Below are 24,906 nucleotides of genomic sequence, written 5' to 3' on the forward strand. Positions count from 1 at the left end.
AATCAAAAGAAGACGCGTATCCGGGCTTGACATGCATGAGACTAAGACATAACCTTCCAGGGGAAACAGCATATTGCCCCATATCTGGGCAACCTTAGCTCGTGTGTCAGGTAAACTGTACTAATAATAGATTGTACTAATCACATTACGATGTACGGGGTAAAACATGGTTACAACATAGGTACTTACATGGATCTATAGCCCTTGGTCAACAATAGCACGGAATGTCTAAGTCCCTTTTTTTGAGACCGGGATAGAATGTATTGTATGAGTATGAAAATGCTAAGATAATGCAATGATGGGGATATATCCAAAAAGAATGCAACAATGCACGCCATGCCAGTGCTTCAGCCGTCTCAAACTCCCAGGTGTACCCGACACCAGTACAAATAAAACAGAAAGAAGGAGAAATAACACAGCGAAGCAAAAAAAGCATAGAAAAATCGCAAAATGCATGACTCATGAGCACGGGCGTGTATGCATCAGAAATTAGGATTAGAATTCCATCTCGTCATCCCAGCCCAGCTGCGCATATATCGATTTGGATTGGGATTTCTCGGGAGTTACTGGCACAGCTGCAGCACCTTTGACGGGGGTTCCCATGACCGCAGGTGGGGAGTGAGCTCGAGGACTTTCGGCGACCATGGCATCAAGCGATAGAGAGAAAGGCACAGCGGTGGGAGTAGATATACTCTGCGGTGCCTGTTTTCTGGGTGGCGTCTCCATGATTGCCGAGGTGCGAGCATGATTGAGAGACTGGCTGAATTGTCGAGATGATGTCGACAAGTTTTCTATGAATGCGGACATGTCCTTGGGGCGTGAATGGTTGGGGGAACCTGGGACTATTGGTTGTGTGGATGAGCGAGGCACTGGAAGGTTGGGTACCCTGAAAAGACCCTTGCCGGAGGAGGATGATGGGCGACGCGCAGTTATGCTATCACTCTGGAAAAGTTTGGAAGATGGCCTAGTTGGAGTTTCTTGAATAGCTCCGTCCAGATGACTTGATCGTGGATTGTCATGAGAATTGAAAGGATCGGAGTCGGCGCCAGAGAATGAGATCGCCCGTCGACTCGAGGACGGGATCATGGTGGGAGACTCGAAAGGAGAATTTTCCACACCAGCAAATGATCGGGATGGAGCCAGGCTACGAGGTAGCCCGACCCCCGCGTCCTTCCTTCGATTGCCTCGAGGAGTCGCCATGACCTGTACACCTTCGCCGAACGGATTGCGCACAGGATTTCTTGACTTTCTTGAACCGCCGCCACTTACAACCCGTTTCGACGCATCGTCTGCCAGATCCTTGGAGACGAGCTCTCTGTTCGGCTTCCGAAGTGCGTGAATAGCAGCGTCCAGCTCTTTCTTCTGGTTGGCCAGCATTTGGACCTTTCTCAATTTAGTCTCATGCTGTCGTGCTACGGCCTTAAGATCAACCTCGCGGTTTTCTGTGCGTTTTGCTTTTTGAATGCCACCCCGGACACTGCCGCTGAGAACAGTGGGCAGCAAGGGTTCAATATCGTGCTTCGCATTATGCTGGGTCGGCGCAGTGTTGGATCGAGTCAGTCCTGGGTGCCGAGCATGGGACGTTGCCGCTTTATCGTCCGTAAGTACCCGCTGTAATGTTCGTCGGGGCTTCGGTGCAGGCTGTTGTCGCTTGACTTCCGCCCCGGGTTCCACACGGCGTGATTTACTCGAAGATTGTGTCTTTTTAGCAGCCGAGGGGATACCGCCAGATACCCCGAATTTGCGGGTGATCAACTTGCATTTGTCCGGGAGACGCGCAGCATAGAATGGAATGATGACTTCTGTGCAGAAGTCACGCACCGCATCGCTCTCGACTTTCTTGCCTGAAAGGTGGCTGCTACTGAAAGAAGAAGCCTTTGCTGTATCGGCGGCCGACGTTTCTTCCATTGTCACAGCGTGCCAAATGCACATCCGATCGAGATGAAGTTCAAGAAGCATGTTCAAATCCGTTGGCTTCTTAGGCTTGGCTTTCTTCGGCGTATCTTGCTCCCCATTTACATCTTTCTCCTTGTTAGTGCTGGAAGCAATGGTAATTTCCAACCCCATGACTTCCAAAATCAGCAGGATCTGCAATTGTGTCTCGCGGAGGCGGAGATCCGAAATCTGTTTCTTAGACTCTGCTTCACGCGAAGTTTCCTGCGCAGGATATTCATTCAAGATTCTGTCCTTCCACCACTTGTGGATGAATCCTTCCTCCCCTGGGTAGAGACCATTCTTCCCCATCTTCTTCTTCTTACTTTTCCGCTTCTTAGATTTTGCGCCATCATCAGAAAGCGCAAGCGCTGCATCGCGAATTGCCAGTGGCAATGTTTCTCTGTATTTGAGGTCCATTTTCTTCGTAGCGAGGATGGCCTCGCGGTAGGATTCAATCAACTCCGTCGAGCCGTGAGGCTGTTCCGAGTCACGAGCCTGGAAAGCAGTCCGACAGCGTGTTAACGGGCCCTTCGCAAAGTACGCCACAGAAGTCTAGAAAATGTCAGCCGGGCAAACTCCCAATATCGAGTAGAGCAAATCACCTTTGAAACGTAGAGAGCCTGCAGATAGTGCTCTCTCATCCCGTCCAGCCACTCCTCAGGCGACTGTTGCACATCCACAACATTGGAATCGACATCATCAGCATCCATAGCCGCGGGTAAATCCCCCAAGCCCTGAGATTCAGGAAGCAAGAAAGAACCCCCCACAACAGCATCGAAACTCCTCGACGGAGCAAGCGAATGACTCCGGTGCTCTCCATCGCCCACAAAGGATGCCTCAGTATCCCCGAGGTCCGACTCAGACGGACCAAAGACAACCGCAATATCCAGCCCAGCAGACCTTTCACTCACCTCATCGTCGGAGAAGGGCTCATCGATCTGAGCAGCCTGCCACCAGTCAAACCCATCGGGAATAACACCGGTCTCGTCGACAGCAACGCTATCTATATCCGCAGCATCAGTTCCATGCCATCCCTTGGCCGCAACAACTAGATTGCCCTCGTGCACCCATCGGGCGAGCTTGGAGAGCGAGTATATTCCTCTCTTCACCCTCTCAATAATGTATAGGCCACCATTGGGCACTAGGCGCACAGCGAGGACGATTGGTTCCGCCTTTACGCACAAGTCAATTTCTAGCGAGGGGATGTCCGCGGTGAAAAGGCCGCCGGATTGTTCGTCGGAGCGGGATGCGGGCGTATCATCGAGCCACGAGAGGGGCAGCCTTGTGCGGGGGAGGGTCGTAATTGGTTCGAGGATCAAGGGTTCATCAGATAAAGACGCCGAGTGAGCCTATACAAGTTGCGGAGAGTGAGCAATAGCAACCAATGGATTGAGCGTATGCTGGGCCAGCTGTAAGCATGACTCACTCTTATGACGATGGAAGAGGTAGCAAGCTGTCTAGAAGTATCATCTAGCAGTACTTGATCACCTCTTTTCCTCTTCTTTATAGGTGGAGGGGTCGGTTCGTGGAGTTTGTTCAGCGCGGATGAACTGAGCGGATCTAGGACGTTGGGGACAATACGCGAGGCCATGGTCGCGTCTAGGAAATTGTGGGCATTCTGTAATTTGAACGCAAGAGTCAAGTCTTATGCTAAAGCAACAAAGCAATTGATGTTGGTTGTGCAGGTGTCGACAAGATCGCGCTCGAATCTTGGCGGATCTGGCGTCACGCGTCGGGACGTGCACTCCGCCTGGACCAATATGAGACACGTTAATTGATTTCAATGAACTGGTAGAGAGTGTTTGGCCTTAAAGAATTTCGTCTAGGTTTGAGATTGCTTTCTTACAAGATCGAGTACGTTAAGAATACGTTAAGAATACCTAAACTAGTGGTATGATAGCAAGAACAATATGTGAAAAAAATGGGATGAGATATTATGAATCTATCGCTAATGTTTAGATTAGCAGGCCCAGGACCAGACGAAAGAACTTCAGGTACTCTCACAGAGTACCGTGCAGTTCCCTCGAAACCGAGAGAGCATGATCCTGCGTGGAAGCAGGACCAAAATCTCCTCGGTAGGTACCACGGACAGTGAGGTAGAGATACGGTGTTGAAGACTGTCGCTCCAGAAAAACGCCAAAAACTTCCTTTCCCAGCCGATGAAAAGTGGTATCATGTTGAATTTTGTCTTCGCCGAAAAGGCCCGTCATTTGCGCGACCATGCAGATAATGAAACAAGAGAAATTGGTCTCCTAGTGGGAACCAACTTCCGGATTTTATGAGGGTTTTTATAGTCTATGCTCATCGTGCTTCGAGTTGTTGAAAACAAAGCAAATCATCACAGTCGTCAATAATTGTCCGGAGTCACCGGATCAAGCAGAGCCCGCTTAGAACTTGAGGGTACGGGGTGACTCCCAGGAGAACTCCTGGTTAGTGAAGTGGCCGTTCTTGGCGGTCTGGTAGTAGATGGGCTTGGCCAAGTCGAGGTCCTTCACGATGACACCGGGACGGAGATCAAAGTTGTCACGGATGATCTGGACCAGCTCGTCGGAGGTCTTGGAGGAAGTACCGTAGGTCTCAACGAAGATGGAGAGAGGCTCAGCGACACCAATGGCGTAGGAGAGCTGGACGAGGGCACGGCGGGCAAGCTTGGCGTTGACCAAAGACTTGGCGATCCAGCGCGCAACGTAGGCGGCGGAACGATCAACCTTGGAGTAATCCTTTCCGGAGAAAGCACCACCACCGTGGGCACCCCAGCCACCGTAGGTGTCGACGATGATCTTACGGCCAGTGAGACCGGCATCACCCTGAGGACCACCGATGACAAAGCGGCCGGAGGGCTGGATGTGGTAGACAGTGCGGTCATCGAGGAGCTCGGCGGGGATGACCTTCTGAACAATCTTCTCCTTAATGGTAGCACGGAGCTCCTCAGTGGAGACATCGTCAGTGTGCTGGGCGGAGACGACGACGGTGTCGACGCGCAGAGGCTTGACGGCACCGTTGTCGTGGGCATACTCAATGGTAACCTGGGTCTTGGTATCGGGGAGCAACCAGGGGATGGAGCCATCCTGACGGGCGGCCTTCATGGCAGCATTAAGCTTGTGGGCGAGGAGAACAGTCAAGGGCAGAAGCTCAGGGGTCTCGTCGGTGGCATAGCCGAACATGATACCCTGGTCACCGGCACCGAGCTTCTCAAGGGCCTCCTCGTAGTGAAGACCCTGAGCGATATCGGGAGACTGTTGCTCAATGGCAACCAAGACGTTACAGGTCTTGTAGTCGAAGCCCTTCTCGGAGGCATCGTAACCGATGTCCTTGATAGCGCCACGGATAATCTTCTGGTAGTCCAGGTGGGCCTTGGTGGTAATCTCACCGAAGACCATAATCATACCTAAGGTGACACGTCAGATTGAGATCTGGCCTGAAGTAATTATAGTGAACCTACCGGTCTTGGTGGCCGTCTCGCAAGCGACCTTGGAGAGGGGATCCTCAGCAAGGCAGGCATCGAGGATAGCATCGGAAACCTGATCACTATTGGGGAATTAATACACTGTTACAATTGAAACTGATGGTACAGAGCCCATCTAATAATCCTCCGAGGGCAAAGATGAAAGGTTTTAGGGGGTATAACTCACGCAATCTTATCGGGGTGACCCTCACCGACAGACTCGGAAGTGAAGAGGAAAGTGCCGCTGTTTGCAACTGAACCCATTGTGACGGTGTGTGGAAGAAACAGAAATTGACAGAAAAGGAGGCGGGGGAGGAATGAGGAATGGAGAGAGGAGAGGGAAAGGGAGAAAGATATCTCGGGGAGGGGGAACCTTGGTGGGGTTTTGCTTTTTTTTCCGAGTTACACAGGCGGTACCCAAGAAAACATAGTGTGCGTGGGCGAAAGGCAAGGTACTGCCGAAGTACCCTCTGAATGTCCTCCGTACGCGGTACTTCCTGTCCCTTGCCAGCCCGCGATCGCGCCATCTGGGGCGGTGAATCTGGGCAGATCGTCTGGACTGCAATTTTCTTATGACGATAAGATAGAACATTCTAAAGTTGAATCTTCTTGGTACTTTTTAATATACAACCATGTCCAAATTTGGTGTCCTGGTAATGGGCCCGGCGGGTGCAGGCAAGACCACCTTCAGCAATGCAATAATCCAACACCTTCAAACCACCCGCCGCAGCTGTTTCTACGTGAACCTCGACCCTGCCAATGAGACATTCGCCTACGAACCAGATCTCGATATTCGTGACCTGATCACTTTGGAAGATGTCATGGAAGAGATGGGCCTGGGGCCAAACGGAGGCCTCATATACTGCTTCGAGTTCCTACTCCAGAACCTGGAATTCTTATCAGAGGCATTGGAGCCATTGAGTGAAGAGTATCTGATCATCTTCGATATGCCCGGACAAATCGAACTGTACACACACATTCCCCTGCTACCAACCCTCACAACCTTCCTCTCGCGACAGGGCCCGTTGAATATCAACATGTGTGCTGCCTATCTACTCGAAAGCACATTCGTCATCGACAAGGCCAAATTCTTCGCCGGTACACTCAGCGCCATGTCCGCCATGCTGATGATGGAGATGCCGCACGTTAATATTCTCAGCAAGATGGACCAAATCCGCGATATGGTAACACGCCGGGAATTGAAGCGCTTTACCAACGTGGATGTGGAATTGCTGCAAGAGAAGGAGGAGGACGATCTCACCGCAGGTGCCAACCCAATGGCCGCGGAATCCTTGATGAGCGGCGGGTCTTTCAAGCAGCTCAACCGGGCCGTCGGACAGTTGATCGACGATTTCAGTATGGTTTCGTTCCTGCAATTGGATGTTTCGGATGAGGACAGCGTCGCGGCGATTGTGAGCCACATCGACAATGCTATCCAGTACCATGAGGCCCAGGAACCGAGAGAACCCAAGGATGCAGTCGAGGTGGATTATGAGGATTGAGGGATATCACATATGATTACTGCATCACTGTGACTTGCAGCGAATTCTCTGCATATACACCCCCACGACCGACCACTCTACCCAATGCCACCCCATGCAGCAGCCTCGAGTTTTCGGCAGCGGAGCAGTCTGAGATAAAGCCCACTTTTCATCTCCGTTTGCTAATGTACGGTCTTACGATATTGGAAAAGCTTTCTAACGTTCTTGTCGCGCCGGACTCCACAGAATTTGGGGCTTCCTTGACGTTTGGAATCAATAATCCTTACGATAAAATCATGGCTGCGACTACTAGAGTCAGAGCCAAGGGCTTTCTACACCACAAATGGATATTCGGTCATATCCTCGGGTAATAGAAATCATAATGAAACCAAAATGAGACTAAAATCAATCCATGAATATTGTGCTCTTTAGAATTCCAAAAACAAGTCGTTAATCGCTAGCCCAATTCAACGGGATGAAGTAAAGAATAGGCAGACCCATCGCGCAGTTTCATGATATACCCCAAACAGGGATACCAGCCGCAAAGAAAGACATCAACAAGCCGAGAATTTCGACTCTTCCCAGCACACAACTATTCCAATCTCACCACACGTCCCCATCCAATCCCATCGAAAAACCTCATCCAACAGCCCTATCCAACGACCAAAGCAAACCAAAGTACCCTACCTCGGGACTCCCGCATAAGCCGCCGCAGCCATCTTAGTCTTTTCCTCAAAATCGCCGACAAACCCACATATCAGACCCCAAACCCACCCGACACCTCTGCCCGCATTCTCAATACCAACATTGTAGACATACCAGCCAAGACCGAGAACCGAGACCCAGAAAACCAGCTTGAAAGCGAGCGCGATCCAGAACATGACAAGGCGGTAGGCGTAGTCGAGGATCTTGATAGAGATGAGGATTATGACGGCGAGGAGGAATAAGGACATTAGGTCTGGCATGACGGAGGCGTAGACGGCGAGGAACTTCGAGACGGGTTCGATTATGTATGGTTGGAGCACCATTGTCCGTAGGTGCGAGAGTTTTGTTGCGAGATGGTCTTGTGCTGTTGCTTGGAGGTAGGCGAATGTCGAATGATGGAGGACTGTTTGGAGGTTTTCTGTGTCCGGGATTATTGGTTAGCTTGTGGGACTTTTTGCGGTGTGGAATTTGTATCTGTATGGCTGGAAGGTAGGTGAAGTAAATACCTGGTAGCAAGTCCATGATCGCGTATTGGAGTATATTTGATTGTTGAAGAGGTCAACGAGGGAGAGACAGGGGCAGAGAGAGAAAGAGAGAGGTTCCTCGCGTGTCAGCTCCGTGTTTTTCTTTGGCTTGCCGCGCTTTGTTTGAGAACCTCGGCTTTTTGTGACCCTTGAGAATGGATTTTCGAGGGGACGCTGGTGTGAGGCAGAGAAATAACACACTGGCTTTTCAACGTTCAGAGGCGTTGTTTCTTTCCAAGGTTGACTCGAGAGCGCTTTGTAAGGTCTGGTGCTGGAGCTCTTTGTTTGTAGTAGAGCAATGCGAGGTGGAGGGTACGTGAGGTATGTTAGAGGTCAGCTGCAGCGGAGACTAGGAGATGTTATTCTGAAGGTATATATTCCGATGCAATCAATGATGAATGGTAGGCCAAGAAGCGAATGCGATGTTTAAGCTTGGGTGTCTAAGTTGTGGCACCCAGAGGATGCAAACCAAACAAACTTTACATGTGAAGAGATGCTCTACCCCGTACGGAGCACAACATACTTGGACCTATAGTTTCACTTCTACATTGCTCTCAGCTAATCTCGGTATGTTCCATGAATATCAGATTCATTATAAATGATACTGTACAGTAGATTAGATATTTACCTGAAAAGAGACGCTTTCTATATACAAGCGCGACCAACAACAGTCAACCACGAGTTCGTGAATGTAAAAGACAAAACGCTCCAAGCCCAAATTAGGGAAGAGGCCAGCGCGGTGCCACACGCATGATCTAAAATGAACCAAAATAAAAACCCGGGACTCCGGGCTAACTCCAATATATTGTACTCTACCATCGCGGGCGATGGGAGCACAAATGCATATGCAGACGTGGTATAGTAAGACAGTAGGAAAGGGCAAAGCGCGAGATTTGACAAATTTACAGAGCATCGATGAGCCCTCTGAGGGCGTCACGCTCAGCTTGGATCTCGGCCAGGAGTTGGCGGGTTTGGCGGAGAGCGTCATCTCTGTCGGATGAGTTAGTAAAGATGGGATGAAAAGAGATAACCATGAGATAAAACACAAGTTACATACCTGTCAGTTTGAAGCTGAGCCACATCGATCTGCGTGCGGTTCATCCGTCCAACCACTTGCTCCATCTCCATATCCGCATCACGGAGGAGCTTCTCGAGATCCTTGACTCGTCGCTCGAGGATTTCGGATTGGACAACCTGGGTCAAGGGTACACCCTCACCGCTGGTGGTCTGGTCCAGGCGCGGCGAGCGATCATCGAATGGTGCGTTGGGCGGCCGCGGGGAGAGGACAAGTGTGTTACGGCCGCCATTCATCATCCGAGTGAGCTGGGCATGCTGGCTTTCCTTCAGCAAACGGAGCTCGTCCTCATGCTTGCCCATCTCTTCTTCCGTGTGATTTTGCGCAACCAAAAGAACTTCCTCCAGCTCTCTCATGTGGTTCTGCAAAATATTGATCCGTTCAACGGAGAGCTGCTGATCTTTGTCACCTTTATCAATGGCTGTTGCTAGACGGGAATGTAGAGAAGTATTGGTCTGAAGTTGGTAATGGACTTTGCTGCCTAGTGTCTCAATTCGAACAAGGGAGGAAGCGAGCTCCTCCGAATCCGCAACACCCGCCTCAGCCTCCGCTTGATCCGCTTGCAATTTCTGGAATGCAGATTGTAGGGAAGATGATGTGGTCGCGACCTCAGCAAAGCCTTCTTGGCCGGTCATCAACTCTGCACCAGCGGCAGTGTCCTCCACAAGAAGAGCGCGCAGAGAGCTGGTCTCCTGCTCGGCACGGTCCAAGTCCATCTTGAGACCAGCGAGGTTCTTCTCGCATTGCCACTTGCCATCTAGAGCATCCTCAGCGCGCATGCGAAGATGATTCACCTCGTCACGCAGGTTGCGCACATCTCTCTCATAGCCTAATTTCCGTGGCTGACCCGATTGCTGCGCTCGAGCAAGCTCCATCTCGAGCATACGAGTGCGCTTCTCGTACTCGCGGGCCTGGTATGCCTGGCGATCAAGGAGGCTCCGCAATGTCCGGTGGAGGACATCGCGTTGAACCTCGATATCGTGGACCTTGTCAACCAATGATTCACGTGTTTCTGGTGATTTACCACCGCTGTTATTATTCACTGAGTTGGATCGAGAAAGTCCACCTGAGTGAGCTAAGCTGCTGGGCTTGCGTGCAACGGAGCTCGATCGTCTCACTCCAAATGCCGAGTTTCTGGGTGAGGCCCCTTCCTCAGCGATTGAAGCGAATCGACCACCCTGTAGCTGAGCCAAAGAAGCATTTTCGATTTTTAAAGCTTCAATTTCCTCGATGAGTCTGTTGTCATCTCGAAGTTGATCTCGATCATTTCGCAATTGTTCCAACTCTACCCGCATGGCAGTAAGTAGGTCTTCAAAGTTATCTTTGGATTGCCGCTCTTCAAGCAGCTTCCGCTTGGTATTTTCCAATGCGGTCTCGAGTTCCTTGGTTTTCGACGACAAATCAGACGTATCCGTTCTGTCGCGTCGAAGCTAATGAAGGTTAGCAGTTAGTCACATTTGCGCATAGTTTGCCAGCCGTACCTGTTGAACTTGAGATTCCAAGATTTGAACATGCGATTCTGATGCCAAGCGCTGAGACCGCTCCTCCTGTAACTTCTGCGATAATTCGACCTTGAGTTGTGCCCGTTCTTGGTCTGCAGCTCGGCGAATCTTTTCGATATCTTCGCTCTTCCCAGCATCTGATGCATAGCGAACAGAGCTATTACCCTCGTCTGAGAAATAGTCACTTGTCCGTCGATTGATGTCCGGACCTTCTAATTGTAGCCGTTCGACTAGATCCTCCAGATCCATTTCCCGGCGGATAGATCTCGCCAGTTCGGAGCTTATCTCTCGTAATTCATTCTCAATGTCTGCGATCTTGGATATAAATATATTTTCCTTTAAACTTGAAGCCCCCATTGAGGTCCGCGCTGGATGACCATATCCATTGGTCTTGGGATCGTATGGAGAGCCGGGGTTGAAAGGAACGTTTGCTAATGGTGGCATAGGGAAATGTGTTGCTGATCGACCGGAGTCGGAGATCTCGGTGCTCGATGATTCACCTCCGGGAGATGTATTATTCCCCTTCCAGCCGAAGAAGGAGCTGATCTTGTTCCCAGGGGTTCTGGGGTTCCTTGGATCTCCCGCACCCATTGACATTGATACCGCACGCGAGTCTACTTTGAAATGTAGTGGAGGTGGTCTGTTCATAGACAAATGTAATGCCATACTCGTTGCCCGTCGTGACGATCGTTTCGTTAGAGGGGATCTGAGGATCGGGATGAATGGTTCGCTATCTAGACGACTGTGCAGAGGGGTTCCATTCATGAACTGATGTTCGTACTCTTCGTCAAAGTAGTTGGAACCCTCGTCTTCGTCGTCGTCGTCGTCGTCCTCAAGCACCGATCTTAAGTACGAGGCGGAACCGTGGCGGGATGCAGCGGTATCGATGTATAGGGGTTGAGAATCGTTCCGTCCTCGGGAATATCTAGAGAGTTGGGACAGAGGCACGCGATTAGTCTTCCAGACTTTGGAGAAACGGAATAGCATGTGTAGGCCATATCATGCTTGATCGGTAGGTAGCCCGGGGGAGAAAAAGGAGGGTCTGCCGAAAAACGCGGGAGAGGAAAAACCGGGGTCATGTTGGTCGCGTACCTATTAGAGTTCTTTGGCACCGATATATATGAGTCTCCATCCACCGACAAAGGGGAGAGTGGTGCAGCGGGAATGGAAATGGGTTTATCTCCCTCGAACGAAATGGGAGAGGAGGGATGATCAGGGCCCGAAGTCACTGGACCATCATTATGCGGGAGAGGTTTCGTTCGGACTGGAGGAGTAGTTGGAGGGGGGTTAGGACTAGAGAAGCTCTCTGAATGGGCGGGAGAGCCGCCAAACTCTAGAGAAGACGCCATGAAACACCCTGGTCCGTATCAAAAAATAGCCATGGATCGACAGCCGTTCATGCTGATAAGCACGGGAAAGAGAATGGCAAGCGCCAATGAGACGACCAAAAGGGTAAGGATTATTCTAGGAGAATATCAGACGAGAAGGGAAATGGGAGAAAAGGAGAAAGTCTTGGTACACGACAACCCCGGGCGATTGGCGCAAACCGCCCGTGGGTTCTCCATTTCAGTAGCGCTGGCTTCGGGACGAGTAAGCGTGGGTGGAGCACAGGGGGGCTGGCGTGGGTCTGGATGTGCATCAATTCAATTGGTACGAATATCATACAATGATGCTTTGGCCGATAGGATCGACATCGCTTGAGAACCTACTTCGTATGTACCATGCAGCGTGGCGATACGCTTGACGTCCTTGATAGTCCGGACCTGGTAAGATGTGTACAATGTACAATGTACTCTGTACGGAGTATATGTTGTATAGTACTATATGGAGCACGGTGATAAGGTTTGAAATATGAAAATAGAACATTCAATAGTGTCAAGTGACACAAAGAACCCCCTTGAGTCGTGGAGAGGAGAGGGAGAGGTTGGCCCGGGTGAATGCTTGGCGATTCAGGGGTAGCCTTTCAGGGCTGTGGGAAGTACCGGGAATGTACTTTTCTGTCACTTCCCTTATCTTTCTCTTGAAAAGATACATCCAAGTACTTTATGTCTACTTTGATATTTGACTTGGTAACCCTATACAATCTAGTTACTCAGTAACTACTCTGCATATCTGAAGTTTTCACTATTAGGATGCTACATTTATATTAGAGTTGTATATTTCATATGGCTTGTATATAACTTCAACGGACTATGAAAACTCAATATAATTGTCTGCAGTATATTAAGGGGCCCTCCAAAGACAGTGGAGATACCCCTTTTCCCCTTCCCTCTCTCGCACAAGCTTCTCAATTTTGTGGAAAACCCAAGGCCATTCCCTGCCAGAAGAACGTGCACAATCCAACACGCTAACTACGGTATGTCCAATCAAAGTGAGACGTCGATCAACACAGCGTCTCGCCAGACACTCGGGCCAGCGCGTGGGGCCGGCATGTGTTGCTTCAACGGGCTAAGCGCCCGGCCTAAAGCACCTGTTCCTGCATCGTGTCACATCAGGAAGTTGGCCAATGTGATTATTGTACTTTGTTTGGAAGACCCCGTACGGAGTCCAGTCCACCGATTTGAGGGTTAGCACTGAAGACCCCACCTAGAAAGACATTACTACTTACTGCAATTCATATGGATTCTTTTCGCGGCTGGAATTGATTGGACAACCATATGTTCCTTGCTTCAGCTCAGGACTCAAGGATCCAACTATACTGTCCACATACAACATACAATCTCCCGTGTTGTGAAGAACGGCCTAGTCCACCCCGATGTATGACTTGGCTTACAATATCTATTGCCTATATAGGTGGTGGTGTTGCTGCGTTTACCGCAAAATATATATAACAGGCACTTCATTTATGTTAACTATTTGTCTGTCTCCCAATATTCTATACGTCTTTAATCAGATGCTTGAACAACTTGTCCAGGTAATAAGCAGATTGCTTGGGATAGCGAGTTTTTTCCTCGGACTCAAAGTCGATAAATGTAGAACCGAAGCGATCCGCATACCCAGCGGCCCATTCTGAAAGTATTAGCCAATTCCAAATTCATACGAAGAAAGCAGCCACTACTTACCCCAGTTATCAGTGAATGTCCAGGCAAAGTAAGACCGGATATCAACTCCGTCTTCCTTCACAGCCCGCGCTAATGCATTGCCGACATAACCCTCGAAGAACTTGATGCGGAACTCGTCATTAAGAACCTCAGGCGTAGGTGCAGTCTCACCCTTGGCGGTGGTACCATTTTCAGTGACATAAATAGGCATCTGGTATCGTTTATAGATCCAGTTCAACAATTTCCTGAATCCCCCGGGCGCGGCCCGCAGCCACGGGGTATCACTTTCCTCTCCACGAGACACACCTTGCTTATTCTCATTGCAGATCTCCACATTCCCCTTGTGGTCATTAATATCAGGCGGAGATGTCGTATGCTTCACGAAGAAAGTCGTGTAGCTATTCATGCCATAAAAATCCGAGCTCCCAAACACAAGCTTCGATTCCTCCTCCGTGAACCTCGGCAACCGATCACCAAGCTGCGCCCGCATCGACGCAGGATAATCACCCGTTTTGTACAACGGATCCGCAAACCAAGCGATCTCAAACTCGCGCGCACGCTCTGCAGCCTCCTGGTCGCGCGGGTCCTCTTCATCCCACGCCTCGGACCAGTTGCCATGCAGGGTAATACCAATACTTCCCTTCTGCTGGGGCTGGAACTCTTCCCGGTACAAGCGCACGGCATGGCCGTGCGAGATGAGCTCAGTGTGCGCGACGGTGAACGGCTCGGTAGACGAATCGCCTTCGGCATTGCGCTCACGGAAGGACGATCTGCCCGGCGCGTGCACGCCCGCTGCATACCCGGCGAGGGTATAGACGCCCGGCTCGTTGTAGGTGATCCAGTGTTTGACGCGGTCGCCGAAGCGCTCGAAGCAGACACGGGCGTATCGCACAAAGTCCGGCGTGTAGGCGTCCTGATTCAGCATGCCGCCGTACCGATCTTCCAAGGCCTGGGGGATATCCCAGTGGAATAAGGTGATGAAGGGGGTGATTCCATTGCGGAGGAGTTCGTCGATGAGATCGGAGTAGAATTTGATACCTTGCTCGTTGACGGGATCGTCGCGGCCGCCGAGGGGGATGATACGAGGCCAGGATAGGGAGAAGCGGTAGGCGTTTACGCCGTAGGACTTCATTAGCGCTACATCTTCGCGGTAGAAGTCGTAAGCTCTGACGGCGTCGTCGGCTGTGCTTCCATCGGCGATTTTGCCCGGCGTGTGGCCAAATGTATCCCATATGGACACGCCTTTGCCGTCCTTATTCCAGGCGCCTTCTATTTGGGCTGCTGCTGTGGCGTAGCCATGGAAGAAGTCGGGTCGGAGCACGTCCTTGAGATCTTGCACTGAGTTCAAATCCATCTTGCTGTGCTGCCACTGTGTTGGGACTGGCGGAATTATGACAAGTTGTCAATTTATTTTCTTAGCTTAGAGCTCTCATCGAAGAGGCCCCGCAGAAGAAGATCCGGATAAAGTGATATATATGCGGGTATTTGCTCCGTGACGGTTTAGGAAGCGCAGGGGTTAGATGAGTACGCGAGGTGGGTATAGGCGACGGTGGGGAAGATGCCAACACCTGGAGTACAGAAGTACCTTAAGATATTAAGAATAAGCATTTTCTTTGTTATATAAATCGCAATTGAAATCTATTGATTGACACATCTATCACATCTAGATCTTATGCTCACCACCACCAGTAATCTCTACTTGTAACTCATTGAAGTGAACAACTACAGTCTCTCCACGCTCCGAATATATAGTCACTCCACCTACGACACGGCCATTTTCGAAATTAAATTGCAGCTGAAACCCACCGCGTGCCCGCACTCCCCGGATGGATCCAGTCCAGCCTCTCGGACACGCTGGAAGGATGCGAATTACCCCAGGCTCATGAGATTGGACCAGCATTTCGATAATGCCAGCCCCACCACCAAAGTTGCCATCAATCTGGAATGGAGGGTGGCTGTCTAGTAGATTGGGCAAAGTAGACCGGGACAAAAGCAAGTCTAGATGCCCACTGCATTCTTCGGCTTCAAGTAATCGTGCGTGCAGGTTGAGCAGCCACGCACGACTCCAGCCAGTATGGCCGCCACCATGTTCTGCGCGTCGACGAATAACTGCCCCGCACGCTTCTGCCAGCTGAGGAGTTCGTGAAGGTGTGATTGCATTCCCGGGGTATAGGGCCCATAGATGGGACGTGTGACGGTGTCCGGGTTCGACCTCGGCATAGTCAGCGGCCCATTCCTGTAGATACCCAGCAGGGGAAATCTTCATTGGCGGGAGGCGGGACTTTGTAGCTTGGACTGCTGGAAGAAGGGCATCCTCGAGACCTAGTCTCTTTGCACATGATTCGAAGGCGCCCAGAATAGCAGCAATGATTTGGATATCGATTGTTGATCCTTCGCACAATGTGCCCTTTTCCCCTTTGTAATCGTAGAATGAGTTTTCTGGAGAAGCAGACGGACTGGTGACAAGATATACGCCATTGGTGTCTTTGATCAGGAAGTCGAGGAGAAACTCCACGCACCCACGCAGGGTGGGAAACATCCGACGAAGGAACTCTTCATCGCATGTATATTGGAAATGGTCCCAAATGTGGTAGCAGAGCCACGCACCACCGAGCGGCCAGATACTTGCCGGCATCCATCGATCAACGGGAGCTGTATCGGCCCATATATCAGTGTTGGAATGGGCTGTCCATCCCCGACACCCGTACATGATCCGAGCTGTGGCTTTGCCAGGCTCAACCATGCGCTCTAGTAATTGAAACAGAGGAAGCTCACATTCTGAGAGGTTACACACATTCGCAGACCAGTAGTTCATTTGGAGATTGACATTAGTAGTGAACCTGGAGCCCCATGCCGGATGGAAGGATGGGTTCCAGATACCCTGGAGGTTTGCAGGAAGCGATTTGTGTACATCCCGACTACATGATATCAGGAGATAGCGATTGTAGTTGTGATAGAGTGCTATGAGCCCTGGATCCCGAGAATATTTCAGACGTTGGTCGGTTGGGACCTCAGGAGAGCTCGGCCCAAGTTGCAATCCCATTCGGTCGTACAAAGACTGGTAGTCGGAAACATGCCGGGAGCGGACATCCTCCAATGAGAGACCCAAGGCATTCTCTGCATCTTGCTTGGTTCTTTGATCAATGTCTTTGTGTCGGAATGTAGTCTGCGCCGCAATGACCAGCAGGGTATCACTGGAGTTTACTACCAGATTATTTCCAATCTTAGTAATTATACTCTCATTACCATCGCAACGAACTGATACGATACAGCACGCTCGATTACTGTTCCTGCCCCCAGGCGTGACATGCATGGCAATGGAGTCTCTGGTAGCACTGACATCGTCAAGCCACTCATTCGTTTCATATTCCAAGTCGCTCATGCGCGTCAAGCGAATGACAAACTCAGCCTTGCTCGACGAGTGTAACCTGATCGCAAGCACATCATCCGGGTAGCTGGCCAGGACTTCACGTTCGAAGCAAACACCTTGGTACTCATAGCTGACATGCGCTGTAGCACTTTCGAGATCCAGCGAGCGCCGATAGCTTGTAACCCGGTTAGGATCATGCCCCAAATCCAAAAACAAGTTTCCCAGCGGCTCATAGTTCCGCTGGCTGATCGGGTTAGCGAAAAACGCCAGCTTGGCGATCTTCTCGGCTTCGACATGATTTTCCGCACGTATAGCCTCTCTCAGGCGCGGCAAGAACTTGAGCGCGTCTTGTGGATTGCGATCTTGAGGTCCTCCATACCACACTGAATCCTCATTGAGCTGTAGCATTTCGGTATCGGTGCGTCCATACACCATGGCGCCTAGACGCCCATTCCCGACAGGCAGGGCGGAATTCCAGTCTTCCGCAGGCTGCTGGTACCATAGTTCCGACATGTTCAATGATTTTCAATGGGTCTGGTCTGGTCTGTGTTGGGTGGATGTATCAATATGGACTAGCCCTGGAGAACAAGACGGCAGTTCGGTCCGTCAGCCGCCACTTTTGAATAGGACAGGCTGAAAGACGCTAAATCGGATAAGTCAAAGGAGATAAGAGCTAGTGGAATAATTAAGAAGCCGATCCGACTTGTCAAGTGTAAAGGATTCGGGCAAACAAGCGCCGGATCTCACTCTTTCCCCGGCCGTTCCCCGGATTTCAGGCTAAATGTCTCCCCCAGATTATCATCGTCCCTGTGATCTGCAGTCGATGCGACCACTTCAGACTGACATTGCGAAAATGTTTAAGCGATGTTCCTGCCAACTTGATGCTAGCCTCCCCCGCACTCGTATCTTACTGGTGGGAAATCCCTAGGGCACATGGCGAGGAGAGGCAATTCAGGAGACGGCGTGCAAAACGTACAACGTGACCTCCATCACTCACCAATCACTATCTATTCTAACAGTTACATCACGCCATAAGTTAATCTGGCCAAGCTCATGTCTTCTCCGTGGCGAAATAGGTCGCTTAGCAACATTATGGATGCCGACCGTTATTTTGTCGCCCCTAGCTTCGCGACCGACTCACCGAAGCAGAAATACCCCGGCATATCCACACTCTTGGCTCGAATTTGATTGCAGATTAAGGGGTTTCGACCCCATACTTCTGGCTCGATCATATCCATACTCTTCCACGTTCATTCAATTGAGTTCGCCAAAACGCAACAATGGCCTCGGATGCTGGCTATGCGGAGGCTAAGCTGGGCAAGGGCGAGGATCGGGAACATATTGAGGAGATTGTTCTGGCACGGGTGACAGAAGAGGACCTGTGGAAGCTATCCGAAGATTCTCTAAGCCTCCGCTCGTGGACCGGAGTTCGTCTGGGTCTCATCATGTTTATTCATGGTTGTAACCAAGCTGGCTTTGGTATCGACTGGGGTGTCATCAGCGGTATCAATGCTTTGGATCAATGGCACGGTTACTTCGGTTTCGGGAGCAGTGGTGGCACATATGGCTTGATCAATGCTCTAATGCAGATTGGTGTCGTCTGTGGAGCACCCTTTATGGGTTTGGCGGACGTGATCGGTCGTCGTGGAATCAATTTTGCCGGAAACGCCATTGTCATCTTTGCATCTCTCATGCAAGGCCTCGCAACGAACCTGCCGATGTTCATGGCCGGCCGATTCTTCATGGGCTTCGGCACTTCGCTCATGTCAAGCTCTCAGTATATTGGCGAGATCTCCCCTATCCACCTGCGTGGTGTTATGGTCGGTTTTTTCGGCGCATGCTTCCAGGTCGGTAGTCTTGCTATGCTTGGTGCCATGATTGGACTTACCGAATTGCCTGGCAACAACTCCTGGCGTGTTCCTCTCATTCTTGAGGCTTTATTCCCCACTATTGTCTGTCTGGGAATATACCTTATAACTCCCGAGTCGCCCCGTTATTATATCTTGAGGGGCAAGCGCCAGAAGGCCAAGGAAGTCATCGCCAAATACCACACCACTAGCACTAACATCAATGAGCCAATTGTCGACATTGTGGTGAGGCAGATTGAGGAATCTCTCGAGAATGACCAGACGGGCTACAGGGCCGCCTGGGACTATCGGGTTTTCTTCACCAAGGCGGCCCGTTTCCGACTGCTAGTTTTGTTTTTATACTCGCTCTTCCAGCAATGGAATGGAGGTGGTATTATCACGTACTATGTGAGTGTTTAGATCAGAGGCAACCTTAACTCGGTCACTAATACCTTTTTAGATGGTTCCTTCGTTACAGCAACTTGGCATCAAGGGCGAGAAGCAGCTACTCGGTATCAACATTGGCACCACCGCAGTCTATTTCGTCTTTACGGCCGTTGGCGCGCTTATAGTCGATAAGTTCCGCAGACGAACCATGATCTTTGTGGGTCTTATCAGCATGATTATTTTCCAAACGGCCACGACGATCACTTCGTGGCAGTACAGTCTCCATGCCACTACAGCGGCGGCGGCGCTCACCATTCTCTGGATTTTCCTTTACCAGACCTTCTCAGCGACATTTGTTGCAACTATGCACAACCTGTACCCCATTGAAATTCTCTCTTTACCACTTCGTGCCAAGGGAATGGGTCTCTACGGTCTTATCCAAGGAGGTGCCGGAGCCGCGCAGACTTACGGAATTGGTGTCGGTATCCAAAAAGTGGGGTATAAGATTTGGGTCGTCTACATCGTGTATAACTCGATCCAACTCGTCTTGTCGTGGTTATTCTTCCCGGAGACTAGCCGTTTGTCTCTGGAGGAGATCAATACGGTGTTTGAGACCCCGGGAGTCCACCCGGTGAAGATGTCGTTGGATATTCAGAAGGCCAAGAAAGTGAGAGCGGCGGCGAGCCGGGACGAGGAGGGCAGTGCTAATCGATAACATTTAGTAGTAGGGAAGCTGTTTTATTATTAAAGAGATAATATATTTTGATGTGCCTTTCCCTTCTTTATTCTAGCTCCAAGCTCTCTGGATTTAGAGTGAAACTTTAGAGCTGGTCATCTCAAAATCAATCAATGTCGAATCTAAACAAACTTCAGACCTCTCTCAATATTACACATAGATCAAGACAAAGGCACCAATGTGGAACAGTTGAAACGCGTCGGACCCGATATAACCCTGTGCCTACCCGTCGGAGGGGTGCTTGTTCCGGTACACAATTTCCGCCCTCTATCGTCTCAAACGTACATGAGACACCAGAAACACGGGCTTTGAAATGCTTTGTGTCCTTACCGACTCCCAAAAGGATAGTGTTGGCTTCAATGTCCGTGGTGTAGATCTACAATTGGTTGACATCAGATGATCTCACAAGCCCTAAGTACCCAGACCTTTCTCGGTCTGGCCCATTTCCCGTTGGGATACCTCACGGAATACTTTTCTTTTCTCCGAGATGCATCGCCACCAGTCCAGAATGCAATCACGGCCCATAGGTCCCCTAAATTTCGGCCTGCAGCGTTGTACAAAATAACCAGGTACCGAGTTATGACCCTTTGCACTCCGATACTTTTTTTTAGCCCTCTCTAGAAGAGAGGCTATCCTGATCAATGGGTTAAGCCTTCGAATAATATCATGTGCTTTGTTAAGAAAATAAAATAAACGGTCAACGGGCTTCCTGCAGTCTGAAGTGTCACAAATGACCCGGTGTGGGTGCTTTGCAGCCCTAATATGGTTATCCTTGGAAGAATTGGATGGTGACGCAAGCCAAAAAAGGGACAAAAGAGACTACGTGGCTGAAGAATATAGTTCAACGGGTTCATGGGGCCTTGCATTTTTCTTTTTTATCCTTTGTACTGAAGATGTATGTATGTCTCTGATTGTAGAGTAGAAAAGCCAATGGTACTTGAGAATTACCAATTCCTTATAGTCTGGGCCAAACACTGCATTGATACCGACATCGAGGGGTTTTATCTTGCCCGTCTTCTCTACAGATATTGGAAACCGAACAATGGTCCATATTGAGATCTTCTGGTGGATAATAGAGAGAGACGACAGGGTGGAAATGACGGGCAGGCTACATCAACTCTATTTCTCGTGTAATCCGGTTGCTTGCCTCTAATTGACCCTCGTGGCAACGGTATAGAAGCGGTAGACTTTTTTTTCGATTGTCTCAGCTGAAAAGATCCGGGTCGGATTGTTTGGTGCAAACAGCCACCTATCATATAGCCATTGGGACATCAAAGGACATGTAAATGTACGGAGTACAACTGCAAAACACACGGATATCTTCTAATCTAGAGATCCTGATACACAGAGATGTGCGCACGGCCATACGGACCGAGACGGGACTGCATCTGCCGATTGATGCTCGACCGTTCTAGCAAAATTCCTAAAGTCATACACGATCCAAAAATAGTGTTACCATGGCTTCTGCACCAAAAGCGCCAGGTAAGGCGGCAACTTGGATCGATTGGCTCGGCTTCTCATCACGAGACAGATGGCAAAAAGCAAACGGGTCATCGCTCCTCAACACGGGATGTGTAGGGTCTACTTCGAGTACGGTTTCAGAGGCACAAATAACCATTTTTGGCGTGAAGAAACCGTTGGGCTTGTTAGAAGTCTCCTATGTGTGTATGTGCATGTGTCCTTTGATCTCCTTCTCTTTCTGGGTTTGACCGTAGCCATGCCCCTTTTCTGCGCAGCGTTGGGGGAATTGAGTGTGATACGTCCGTCATGTCGGGTATTGGAGGGTCCATGTTTCCTTTCGACAATGACGGTGAACACGACCTGGTCATGATATATTTGATCGAGATCTCTCTTGCGTTTTCCCCTACAGCTCTTTAATTTGGAACCTTCCCTTTCGCCACTATATTTCTATGTTTGCTTCAGGCGTATTCTAGGCGTGACATCGCTCGTGAATCACTCGCTTTGTCTTTGGACATTATACATACTTCGTTCCTTTGAACATAAAATCGTTGTCTTCACTTCATCCAAACTCCCAAAACATTCCATTGCCAGAACACGGCTATAAAAGTAGTTTATCTGCTGCACCGACAATCTCTCCCTCTTTCCCTCTTTCTCTCGTGGTCCAGTCCGAGATGCCTCCGAAGAGTACACAAGACAACATGGTGCCCGAGGCAAAAGGGATCAAGTACGACGAATGCGAAATGGCCCTCTTCCGCGCCAAATTGTCGTACCATGCCACGATTGACGAACGAATGGCTTCACAGAACTCAAACCTGACTTCGATCGCGGAAGCCCAGGCTCGAATCCTCAAGGGATGGGAAATTCAGATGCAGGGCACAAAGGATTTGAGTGGTCAGAACGAAGGTCGTTCTGCAAGCGACAAAAGAGCAATGGCACAGTACGAGTGGAGATATACGGCCCTGGAGAATGCTGCAACGAAGACCACTGGGAAGGGATAGCGACAAAAGTGTCTTTTTTTTCTCTTTTTTTTTTTTTTTTTTTTCTTTGCTGTTTGTTGTTTGCGCCCATCATATTGAATGATACGAAGGCATTGCTGGCGTTGGTCTAGAAGCTTCATAGCTTATTTTGATGTGCTCGTGCTGAAATACTATGTCGATTTTTCACTCTGATATCTGCTCTCATAGCCTGGGGGTGACCTGGGTAATATTCCATGTTCATAGCACTTGATCCTTCTTGCCTACCTGTGGGCTTTGTCTGAGGGCAATAAAATTGATTATCTCATTTTAACCCTGAATCTCTGACTCGAGGGAGAATTCGTTGAGTGTCACACAAGTAGGTCGGTCAACATTGCAACAGTAACGAAGTACGTCTTGTGTGTATTCATGCAAATGACTCGGGTGTCCCCTTTGAAGAAAGATGTTCGGGATATATGGGAATCGGCGGTAGCTGTGTCATTGTATAACCCTGTGCACGATGGTAGTTGACTTGACTCCCGTTCCTTTTTCTTCCGTCTGCTAAATTACAAGCAGGGCGGCTATTGTCCTATTGTCGTCGGTGACTGAGCACAGCAGAACGCAGAACCGATTGCAAGTCTCATTGGCCGAATTGTTGAATTCCGATGAACTCCGGGCTCTCTGTGCAGGTCGCGGAGGAAAGTTCTCACTGCCACGGTAGACGCAGTAGGCGCAAATTGAACATCTTCGATTCCTCCGGTTTCTATGGAGTCTGTGACTATAATTTCTAGTCAATGAGAGACTTCCATTCAGATAACGGCGCCCATCGGGGACCTCCGATATGGCGTTTGATGTAGTGGATCAACGGTCGAACTCCGAAATCAACTCCGAAAAGTCTCAAACCGGAATTGGATCTGGACTTAGCGCCAAATATCGGTACTCCAACGGAATATCGAGAAAGATAGGCTCTGATTGGCTCTGATGAGACGAGAACCGAAGAGGAATGGAGACTATCGAGTAATGGAAATGCATTTCGAGGGGCAAGTCTCTTATCGATAACCCCCACTCTGCTATTTAAGTATACACTCGCCCTCGTCTTCGACTTCTCAATTAAACACCTCATTGAAACGCATAATCCATAAATCTCTACCCAAAATGCAGGTCGCCGCCGCCAATATCGACCAGGTGTTCGCACACACTACCAACTTGGCCTCTTGCAACCTAAACAGCAAGGTCCTGGCCTGCTCAAACGACTACTTCGCTTCAGTTGATAACCTCCTAACTCCCACTCCTGCCATCTCACGTCCCGGCGTCTTCATTCACACCGGTGCCTGGTACGATGGCTGGGAGACCCGCCGCCATAACCCAGATCCCTACGACTGGGCCGTGATCAAGCTGGGCGTTGCCGCAGCCTCTATCCACGGCGTCGAAGTAGACACCGCATTCTTCGTCGGCAACTACGGCGAGAAGGCCGAGCTACAAGCTACTTACGCACCGGAAGGTAGCGGCATTACAGATGCCCAGATTGCAGACCCCAGCTTCGCCGGCTGGAAGACACTACTACCCGCTTCACCTTGCGGTCCCTCCCAGCGCCGCGCATGGAAGTTCTCCGACGAGATCAGCCAATCCCCCTACACCCACTTCCGTCTTCTGATGTACCCTGACGGTGGCTTCGCCCGTCTCCGCCTCTACGGCCACGCCATTCCCCCTCCCGCCCCGGCTGCCTCTGCCTCAGCCCCCGTTGAAGAGCTCTCGTCTGCTCTCAATGGCGGTGTGACTCTTGCTGCCTCTGACGAGCACTATACTCCCTCATCTAACATACTGCTTCCTGGTCGCGGCAAGGATATGGGTGACGGATGGGAGACTGCTCGCTCGCGCGCTGCTGGTCACGTCGATTGGGTTATTGCTAAGCTGGGCCTTCCTGGCTCGGTCTCCAAGGTTGTTGTTGACACCAAGGATTTCCGTGGAAACTTCCCTCGCGCTGTGCGCGTGCACGGTCTGATTGCTGGCACTGCTGGTGACGGTGTGCCCTCAGCTGATGATGCCAACTGGGTTGAGATCGTCAAGGGTGATAAGCGCTGCCAGGCAGACACCGAGCATGTCTTTGGGCCCTATGATCTCACTGCTGGTGGTGAGGATACTCGGGTGTTCAGCCACGTCAAGCTGACTCTTGTTCCTGATGGCGGTGTCAAGCGTTTCCGCATCTTTGGTCGCCGCGCTTAGGCTTTTGTCTGATATTATGAGAATTATGTATATAGCTGATGTTCTACACGTAAATAATGCATTATGTTCAAATGTCCAATTCAGAATATGTATCGGATCATATCCAATGAAGTATGCCATTGACCATGATTATGAGTGGGAAACAGGTGCATGATTATCATAGAATAACGTCCACAAGAAATACCAAAGGAAGAAATACCAATGCATTGAACGACGAGGCA

General features: G+C 50.1%; 10 protein-coding genes across 10 annotated transcripts; 4 read left to right on the top strand and 6 right to left on the bottom strand.

The window, feature by feature from the left end:
* Positions 1–495: 495 nt before the first annotated feature.
* N7518_001569 (uncharacterized protein) lies at positions 496–3,526 on the bottom strand (the record flags this gene model as incomplete). Its single annotated transcript, XM_057182497.1, has 3 exons — positions 496–2,487; positions 2,538–3,284; positions 3,362–3,526. 3 exons carry the CDS (start codon positions 3,524–3,526, stop codon positions 496–498), a joined length of 2,904 nt encoding a protein of 967 aa, XP_057043947.1.
* A 796-nt stretch (positions 3,527–4,322) lies between these two features.
* Positions 4,323–5,644, bottom strand: N7518_001570 (S-adenosylmethionine synthetase; the record flags this gene model as incomplete). Its single annotated transcript, XM_057182498.1, has 3 exons — positions 4,323–5,323; positions 5,378–5,463; positions 5,568–5,644. 3 exons carry the CDS (start codon positions 5,642–5,644, stop codon positions 4,323–4,325), a joined length of 1,164 nt encoding a protein of 387 aa, XP_057043948.1.
* Positions 5,645–6,012: 368 nt separating this feature from the next.
* N7518_001571 (putative signal sequence-binding GTPase GPN3) lies at positions 6,013–6,882 on the top strand (the record flags this gene model as incomplete). The annotated part of the gene is made up of 1 exon (XM_057182499.1): positions 6,013–6,882. One exon carries the CDS (start codon positions 6,013–6,015, stop codon positions 6,880–6,882), a length of 870 nt encoding a protein of 289 aa, XP_057043949.1.
* A 662-nt stretch (positions 6,883–7,544) lies between these two features.
* N7518_001572 (Apq12 family protein) lies at positions 7,545–8,088 on the bottom strand (the record flags this gene model as incomplete). The annotated part of the gene is made up of 2 exons (XM_057182500.1): positions 7,545–7,984; positions 8,073–8,088. The coding sequence occupies 2 exons, from the start codon at positions 8,086–8,088 to the stop codon at positions 7,545–7,547; spliced, it is 456 nt and encodes a 151-aa protein (XP_057043950.1).
* Positions 8,089–8,992: 904 nt separating this feature from the next.
* On the bottom strand, positions 8,993–12,016 carry N7518_001573 (uncharacterized protein; the record flags this gene model as incomplete). Its single annotated transcript, XM_057182501.1, has 4 exons — positions 8,993–9,080; positions 9,148–10,595; positions 10,647–11,592; positions 11,760–12,016. The coding sequence occupies 4 exons, from the start codon at positions 12,014–12,016 to the stop codon at positions 8,993–8,995; spliced, it is 2,739 nt and encodes a 912-aa protein (XP_057043951.1).
* Positions 12,017–13,542: 1,526 nt separating this feature from the next.
* On the bottom strand, positions 13,543–15,062 carry N7518_001574 (glycoside hydrolase family 1 protein; the record flags this gene model as incomplete). The annotated part of the gene is made up of 2 exons (XM_057182502.1): positions 13,543–13,676; positions 13,730–15,062. 2 exons carry the CDS (start codon positions 15,060–15,062, stop codon positions 13,543–13,545), a joined length of 1,467 nt encoding a protein of 488 aa, XP_057043952.1.
* Positions 15,063–15,371: 309 nt separating this feature from the next.
* On the bottom strand, positions 15,372–17,591 carry N7518_001575 (glycoside hydrolase family 95 protein; the record flags this gene model as incomplete). The annotated part of the gene is made up of 1 exon (XM_057182503.1): positions 15,372–17,591. One exon carries the CDS (start codon positions 17,589–17,591, stop codon positions 15,372–15,374), a length of 2,220 nt encoding a protein of 739 aa, XP_057043953.1.
* Positions 17,592–18,358: 767 nt separating this feature from the next.
* N7518_001576 (putative MFS sugar transporter protein) lies at positions 18,359–20,027 on the top strand (the record flags this gene model as incomplete). Its single annotated transcript, XM_057182504.1, has 2 exons — positions 18,359–19,333; positions 19,386–20,027. 2 exons carry the CDS (start codon positions 18,359–18,361, stop codon positions 20,025–20,027), a joined length of 1,617 nt encoding a protein of 538 aa, XP_057043954.1.
* A 2,153-nt stretch (positions 20,028–22,180) lies between these two features.
* Positions 22,181–22,507, top strand: N7518_001577 (uncharacterized protein; the record flags this gene model as incomplete). Its single annotated transcript, XM_057182505.1, has 1 exon — positions 22,181–22,507. One exon carries the CDS (start codon positions 22,181–22,183, stop codon positions 22,505–22,507), a length of 327 nt encoding a protein of 108 aa, XP_057043955.1.
* Positions 22,508–23,617: 1,110 nt separating this feature from the next.
* On the top strand, positions 23,618–24,685 carry N7518_001578 (allantoicase; the record flags this gene model as incomplete). Its single annotated transcript, XM_057182506.1, has 1 exon — positions 23,618–24,685. One exon carries the CDS (start codon positions 23,618–23,620, stop codon positions 24,683–24,685), a length of 1,068 nt encoding a protein of 355 aa, XP_057043956.1.
* Between the last annotated feature and the right edge of the window lie 221 nt (positions 24,686–24,906).

This window comes from Penicillium psychrosexuale (genome assembly GCF_028828465.1).
Source record: "Penicillium psychrosexuale strain IBT 29551 chromosome Unknown utg000002l, whole genome shotgun sequence".
NCBI lineage: Eukaryota > Fungi > Ascomycota > Eurotiomycetes > Eurotiales > Aspergillaceae > Penicillium > Penicillium psychrosexuale.